Source organism: Lithobates pipiens, unplaced genomic scaffold, assembly GCF_037356315.1.
Source record: "Lithobates pipiens isolate NorthernLeopardFrog02 unplaced genomic scaffold, aLitPip1_a1.2 Scaffold_16, whole genome shotgun sequence".
Classification (NCBI taxonomy): Eukaryota; Metazoa; Chordata; class Amphibia; order Anura; family Ranidae; genus Lithobates; species Lithobates pipiens.
The window spans coordinates 13,147,979-13,156,667 of record NW_027507748.1 but is presented as its reverse complement, the minus strand read 5'-3'; the positions used below and the strand labels follow the sequence as shown (position 1 = coordinate 13,156,667).

Genomic DNA, 8,689 nt, shown 5'->3' with positions numbered 1-8,689 from the left:
ATTATGGGGGATCTCACTTATTTTAGGTCTCTGAAGACAGTAAATTCAGGGGGGTTGATATTGGGGTATCTTACCTGTTTTAGGACGGATTCTGGAGATATGTTGCAATCGGTGTATTAGGGGTCCCTGTATATAAATCAGAAATCTGCCTTTATATTTGACCGATGTGGATGCAGTAAGGGTTAAGTCTGTGTCTCCCCCCTCCCCCCCTACAAGGTGGTGTCAATCAGGATCCTCATGAAAGTTAGGAAAGTTTGGAGTCCCCTCCCCAGCACCCCCCCCCTCGCCTCCCCTCATCCTCCCAGCAGTGGTGGTCAGTCAGTGGTCCACAGCAGACGGTGCAGCAGCTGCACTGATGTAGGGCTGGCACTGGCTGGCACTGGGGTGGCATCAGATCATGAGTGACAGGAGGAGATCCACAGTCACCCTCAGTTCCAGAGCTCATGCCTTCTCTGTGGAAGCTCTGATCGGGGGGCACAAGAAGAGAAAGCTGCGGGACTGGCACCACCAGAAAGGACTGGATCTGTCTATGGACGGCCTGAGCCCACCGGAGGAGCTGGACGAGGAAGAGGACACGGGGGCATGTCTTGATCTCAATCCTGGTGAGTGCCCAGGATGCCAGCCTATTGTCTGTAGGAGCCTACCACGGATGCATTGTATGTAGGAGCCTGGCACAGGGGTGTTTTATGTGGGATACTGGCATAAAGGTGTCATATGTGGGATCCTGATACAGGGGTGTTGTATGTGGGAGCCTGGCACAGGGGTGTTGTATGTGGGATCCTGGCATAGGGGTGTTGTATGTGGGAGCCTGGCACAGGGGTATTGTATGTGGGATCCTGGCATAGGGGTGTTGTATGTGGGATCCTGGCACAGGGGCGTTGTATGTAGGAGCCTGGCATGGGGCACTTTATGTAGGTAACTGGCACAGGGGCATTCTGTGATGAAGCCTGGCATAGGGGAGTTGCCTTTGCCCATTGGGGTCACTACCCCTTTGCACTCAATCCTGGTGAGTGTCGGGGGGGGGGGGAGGTGAGGGGGATGCCAGCCTTTGCCCACTGGGGTCACTACAGGCCACTGGGCTTATTATGATAAAGACTGCAGTTGGGCATTGTTTTGTGGGAGCCTGGCACAGGGGCATTGCATGGGATAACCCAGTCCTAGGCTTTGTATAGGACAGTCTGGCACAGGGGTATTGTATGCGGGATCCTGGCATAGGGGTGTTGTATGTGGGATCCTGGCACAGGGGTGTTGTATGTAGGAGCCTGGCATGGGGCACTTTATGTAGGTAACTGGCACAGGGGCATTCTGTGATGAAGCCTGGCATAGGGGAGTTGCCTTTGCCCATTGGGGTCACTACCCCTTTGCACTCAATCCTGGTGAGTGTCGGGGGGGGGGGGGGGGAGGTGAGGGGGATGCCAGCCTTTGCCCACTGGGGTCACTACAGGCCACTGGGCTTAATATGATAAAGACTGCAGTTGGGCATTGTTTTGTGGGAGCCTGGCACAGGGGCATTGCATGGGATAACCCGGTCCTAGGCTTTGTATAGGACAGTCTGGCATAGGGTATTGTATGTAGGATCCTGCCACAGGGGCGTTGTATGTAGGAGCTTGGCACAGGGGCATTTTATGTAGGTAACTGTCACAGGGGCATTGTATAACGAAGTCTGGTATAGGGGTTTTGTATGTGGGATCCTGGCATAGGGGCATACTATTTGAGAGCCTGGCACAGGAGTGAGTTATCTTAGAGCCTAACCCATGGGCAAATATCAGAGCCTGTCACACAGCCTGTCAATGGAAGGATTTAGAGTGCCCAGAATTGTAGATGTACCCATTTGGATATATAGCCCTCTAAATATGAGAATGCCAGGACTTGTGTGCCCAATATACAAGTGGCAACCAGATGCAACTATGTATTTTCTTTGATGTATCTTAGATGTGAGAGCTTATTAGATATTTCCAGCCTGGAAGGAGAAAAAAATCCCAAGATTATATGGGACAGCTGGGCACACATATAGGAACTATTAGGAAAGAACCAAAAGAAAAAGTTTACCTTACCAAGTATAGTGCATATAATGTATTCTATTTTTATATATATATATATATATATATATATATATATATATATATATATATATATATATATATATATATTTATATTATTATTTTTTTTAAATATAATTTGGAATAGATACAATATACAGGAGTAGGTAGCATATCATGTGCATCATCTGTGCCCGTTTCAGTGCGGTCCATGTCATATCTGGGCTATTCAGTATATAGAATATCCAATAACTGCAAATTATTTACATTTTATTAACAGTAATGATAAAAATCATTTTACCAAATCATCAAGAAGGGGCGGGGGACGCTGAAACTGTTGTCAATTATTAACTGTAATACTTTGTGTGGAAATCTTTTCCTTGATTCTTACAATAGAAAAGAAAAAAAAATTCTTCTTACTTTTAATAATATTTATATTATTTTATTTATATTGTTATTATTATTATTATTTTTTTTTTTAACAATCATTTTTTAATGTATTATTTTATTTATATATTTTTTTTAGTATAATTATTGTTATTATTTCATCTATATTATTATTTATTATATTATTTATTTATTTATTATTATTACATAAGATTTTTTTTATTTTTTTATTTCTTAGTGAATTTGTCCCAGAACTATCTCTGTGAATACGTCACCATTAAACGGTGTATTCATATTGTATGAAATTCAGTAACACTACACAATAAAACCGAATTTCTGCACGATAATCATATAGATGTGGAAATATTGGCGTTTTTGTATATAATTGTAGAATATACTCTCACAGTGGGCACAGCGATTTTAGTATTTAGAGCGTTTTTTTATTTATTTTTTTTATTTAGTGGAAACAGTCAAATCGGTATCAATTTGAAAAAATGTAGCTGTGTTTTGCGATCGATAAACGATTGCCGAAAAACTCCTTATCGATCAGATATTGTTAATTGCCTAAGGCTTTTTTTTTTCTCAGTGGAAGCACATCAATGTTTCGCTTTTCCTTTATTTATTTATTTATTTATTTATTTATTTATTTTTTGTGTTGATCCCAAAGGTCAAATCCGCACCAATTCAAAAACTTTAGCTATGTTTTGCGATCAGTAAATGACACAAGCGATCATATATTGTCAATCAGACAAGGTTTTTTTTTTTTTTTTTTTTTTTAATTGAAGTTCATCGATCTTTCGCTTATATTCAATTTTTTTTTTTTTTTTTTGCTGATTCCATTGGTCAGATCGGCATCAAATCAAAAACTTTAGCTGTGTTTTGCGATCAATAAAAAACTCACGGGCGATCATATATTGTCAATCGGACAAGAGGTTTTTTTTTTTTTATTATTAATTAAAGTTCATCGATCTTTTTTTTTTTTTTTTTTTTTGCTTATTCCATTGGTCAAATCAGCATCAAGTCAAAAACTTTAGCTGTGTTTTGCGATCGATAAACTATTAAATAAAAAATGCACAATCGATCAGCTATTGTAAATTGGCCAAGTATTTTTATTTATTTTTTTGTCAATTGATCTTTTGTATTTTTTTTTTTTCTTTCCAAATTACATCAATTTCCGATCAATAGTTCCATTATTTTTTCTGGCTAAAATAACTAGAAATTTTTTGATGCTTTTTTTTTCTTGCTCAGTTATTTTTGTTATAAAAGTTAGCGTCTTCATTGCAAAAAGATAAAGTCCGATACAGACTTTTTTTATTTTTTATATAAATCTGTTTATTGTTTTTTTTTTTCAAATACAGACTTTTTTTAATGTTTATTGATTTTTTTTAATACAGACTTTTTTTTTAAAGAAATCTGTTTATTGATTTTTTCAAATACAGACTTTAAAAAAAAAAAAAAAAAGAAATCTGTTCATTGATTTTTCTTTAAATACAGACTTTTTTTTTATAAATTTGTTTATTGATTTTTTTTTTCAAATACAGACTTTTTTATTTTTTTTAATAAATCTGTTTATTGATTTTTTTTCAAATACAGACTTGTTTTTATATATAAATCTGTTTATTGATTTTTTTCAAATACAGACTTTTTTTTAAATAAATCCGTTTATTGATTTTTTTTTTTAAATACAGACTTGTTTTTATATATAAATCTGTTTATATATAAAAACAAGACTGTATTTAAAAGAAAAAAAAATCAATAAACGGATTTATTAAAAAAATTTCAAATGCAGACTTTTTTTTTTTTTTTTACATGAGATATATATTTTTTAAAAGGACTTTGCAACAATATTGGATTCTAAATACATTTTTACAATTCTTAGTTGTTTCCTTTTTTTTTATTTTTTTTTTTTCAAAGTAGCAATAAAATGTATCAAAATGTTTCCCATGCACACATATAAAGTTACATCCTTTTTGAATAGCCAGGACTGGGGTGTTGGGGATCTGTTGCAATCACCTCGTATAGATCTGTATAATTCTGAGCCCAGGAGGGGGGCAGTTTGGGGTCCCTGGGTTCAGGAATTGGGGAGTCTGCCTCTCTATATGACTGATGGGGGTCCGTAAAGGGTTAAGTCTGTGTCCCCCCCCCTCCCTCCCCCCTTCCCCAGTGCTGTCAGTCAGGATCCTCCTGGAAGTTTGGATGAAAGTTGGAAAAAGTTTGGAGTCCCCTCCTCTGCCCTGTGATTGGCCAGCCCTGTGCCCCCCCCTCTCCTCCTCTTGTCCCAGGGCAGGACAGGCCGGCCCCCCTCGCCTCCCCCTCAGCCCAGCAGTGGTGGTCAGTCAGTGGTCCGCAGCAGACGGTGCAGCAGCTGCACTGATGTAGGGCTGGCACTGGCTGGCACTGGGGTGGCAGCAGATCATGAGTGACAGGAGGAGATCCACAGTCACCCTCAGTTCCAGAGCTCATGCCTTCTCTGTGGAGGCTCTGATCGGGGGGCACAAGAAGAGAAAGCTGCGGGACTGGCACCACCAGAAAGGACTGGATCTGTCTATGGACGGCCTGAGCCCACCGGAGGAGCTGGATGAGGCGGAAGACACGGGGGCATGTCTGGACCTCAACCCTGGTGAGTGACGGGGCGGGGAGGGGAGATGCCAGCCTATGCCCACGAGGGTCACTATCTGCCACTGAGGATAATATATTAGAACTTGGACATGGACATTGTATGTGGGAGCCTGGCACTGGGGCATTGTATGTGGGAGCCTGGCTGAAGGGCATTGTAGGTGGGAGCCTGTGTGTTGGGGCCTGGCACAGATGCACTGTATGTGGGAGCCTGGCACAGGGATTTGTATGTAGGAGTCTGGCACAGGGACATTGTACTTAGAAGCCGGGCACAGGTACATTGTGTGTAAGAGCCTGGCACAAGGGCACTGTATTTGGGAGCCAGTTTCAGTGGTGCTATATATGGAAGCCTGGCACAGGGACATTGTAAGTTAAAGCCTGGCACAGGGACATGGCATTTGGGAGCCTGGCACAGGGACATGGCATTTGGGAGCCTGCTTCAGTGGTGTTCTATATGGAAGCCTGGCACAGGGGCATTGTTTGTAGGAGCCTGACACAGGGGCATTGAAGGGGCATTGCTAGTGTTATATATATGGAGGCCTGGCACAGAGGTGTTGTATGTGAGAACCTGGCACAGGGGCACTGAAGTTGCATTGAAGGGGCATTGATAGTGTTTTATATATATGGAAGCCTGGCACAGAGGTGTTGTATGTGAGAACCTGGCACAGGGGTATTGAAGTTGCATTGAAGGGGCGTTGATAGTGTTATATATATATGGAAGCCTGGCACAGAGGTGTTGTATGTGAGAAGCTGGCACATGGGCATTGCATTTGGGAGACATCCCAAGCGGTATTATATACGGGAGCCTGGCACAGGGGCATTCTATTTGTGAGCTGGCACAGGGGGCGCATTTTATGTGGAAGTCCCTGGCACAGAAGTATATTGTGAGAGCCAGGCATAGGAGTATTATATATCAGAGCCTGGCACACAGCTTGTCATTGGAAGGGTGTGGTGTGCCAGCATTGTATGTGTATGCAGTTGGCAATTCATATCCTGGCCCAAGGACTTGTCTGCCCTCTATACGTGAGAGAGCCTCAGCCGGGCACACAGGTGTCTTCTCTCTGGGTTATATGTGAGAGCTTAATGAATATTTCCAGCCTGGCAAGGGGAGGAATGCCCAGCATTCTAAGGGACAGCCGGGCACACATTGATTATACAGGGCCCCAGAAATACCCTGGGCATTGTGCAAATCTGCCAGATCTATATTGTGTGTATGTGCAGAATGGATGATGTATACCATAGCGGGTACTGTATATGTGTGCAGGGTGTGTATTTTACAGGGTATAGTGCATTAAAAAAAAAGAAAAAAAAGACAATAATAATGAAAAAAATATATATATTTATGTGTGTGTGTGTATATATATATATAATTACTTATTTATTTTTTATACATTTTTTTTGTTATGTATTTTTCTACTGCTATTTTATAGCAGCAGTTCATGTCATATCCAGAGTGTTCTGTATTGTATGTATTGTAGATCTCCAATGACTGCACAATTATTGCCCAAAATTATTTATTTCACCAAATAATTAATATTGACCTGGACAATGTGCTATATACTGACCAACTAGACAGGATGACATTATGGTGACCGATGCAGCATAATATTTTTAAGATGATTATTATGATTATTATTAATAGTATTAATATTATCACTGCTTTAATAATGCTAATAATAAAATTATTAAAAATAATAATAGTAGAAAATGATCATAATAATAAAATTATTAAAAAGAATAATAATACTAGAAATTGATCATAAGAATAACAATTATTAAAAAGAATAATAATAGTAGAAACCGATCATAGTAATAACAATTATTAAAAATAATAATAATAGTAGAAATTGATAATAAGAATAACAATTATTAAAAAGAATAATAATAGTAGAAACCGATCAAAATAATAACAATTATTAAAAAGAATAATAATAGTAGAAATTGATCATAAGAATAACAATTATTAAAAAGAATAATAATAGTAGAAACCAATCATAATAATAACAATTATTAAAAATAATAATAATAGTAGAAATTGATCATAAGAATAACAATTATTAAAAATAATAATAATAGTAGAAACCGATCATAATAATAACAATTATTAAAAATAATAATAATAGTAGAAATTGATAATAAGAATAACAATTATTAAAAAGAATAATAATAGTAGAAACCGATCATAATAATAACAATTATTAAAAAGAATAATAATAGTAGAAATTGATCATAAGAATAACAATTATTAAAAATAATAATAATAGTAGAAACTGATTATAATAATAACAATTATTAAAAAGAATAATAATAGTAGAAATTGATCATAAGAATAACAATTATTAAAAATAATAATAATAGTAGAAACTGATTATAATAATAACAATTATTAAAAAGAATAATAATAGTAGTAGCTGACCTTTTTCATATAGCGCTGTGTTGGGTTATCTGGGGAAGTCACCAGACACAGATTAATTCTACACTGAGATGACTCGGGAACTGTTTTAAGGGTTGAAGGTGAGAAAACATTCATGGAGGTGAAATAAAAATAATCTGTAAATTCCCCTTTTTTTCTCTTGTCCTAGGAGAATTATTATCTGTCTTGGACATTATTATAAACATTATCAAATATATATGAAGCTTCTTCAAAAAGATTCCGCGATTTGTTAAACTGAAGTTCTATATATAAAAAACGCGGAAACTTTTTTGAAGACCCCTCGTAGACATATATTGTTATATTTTTTAGACATTCTTATATTCTACAAATATTTAGAATTTTTTTTTTTTTTTAAATCTCCTCTTTAAAGTGATCTACATTATATAATCATCATGCAAAAATTCAATTTTGTCATGCGGTATTACCTGCGGACTGAATACAATGCAAGTATTTGGTAACGTATTCACCGACTGATTTCTGGGGTAAAAAAAATAAAAAATCTCGAATGGCTGGATAAAAATATCACATAAAATAATACTACTACAACTACTAATAATAATAATAACAACACAAATAATAAAAATAATAATAATAATAATAATAATAAAACAAGTAATAATAGTAGTCATCATCACCACTGTAGTAGTAGTAGTAGCAATAATTGTTTTTTTTTATTGAGAATATGTTTTCTCTCAGCTCTTCTGTAGAATCTGGAGATCTCTTCTGTCTGAGAGCATTGCACTATTAAAAAAGAAATAGATACAATATAAAAAAAGCATATATACAGTATGTATGTGTCTTTGTGTATATATATATATATACACACACACACACAGACAGTATTATATATGCCTAGAACTGTGCAGATATAAAGAGATGCAGGGAAATATATATCTATCTATCTATCTATCTATCTATCTATATATATATATATATATATATATATATATATATATATATATATATATATATATCTATATATCTATATATATATATATATATATATATATATATTATATATATATCATTTATAATATTATATATAATAATATAATATATTATTATATATTATATTATATATATATTAAAAAAATTAATACACTGCTATGTTGTACACATTTACAGGGTGGCTATATGTGCCCAGAACTACGCAGATATAAAGAGATACAGGGAAAGATTTTATATATATATGTATATATATATATATATATAT

At 36.1% G+C, this 8,689-nt stretch overlaps 1 protein-coding gene across 2 annotated transcripts in view; it reads left to right on the top strand.

Annotated features, from left to right (window-relative positions):
* The first annotated feature begins 335 nt into the window (after positions 1 to 335).
* TBX15 (T-box transcription factor 15) overlaps positions 336 to 8,689 on the top strand; it is a 160,856-nt gene continuing 152,502 nt past the window's right edge. The window contains exon 1 of one of the 2 annotated variants that reach the window (XM_077479580.1): positions 336 to 602. In XM_077479580.1, coding sequence (XP_077335706.1) covers positions 398 to 602 — 205 coding nt within the window. In that variant the 5' untranslated portion in view covers positions 336 to 397. Of the gene's footprint in view, positions 603 to 4,752; positions 5,047 to 8,689 lie in introns of those variants that run through there. The other variant, XM_077479579.1, reaches the window with a different exon arrangement.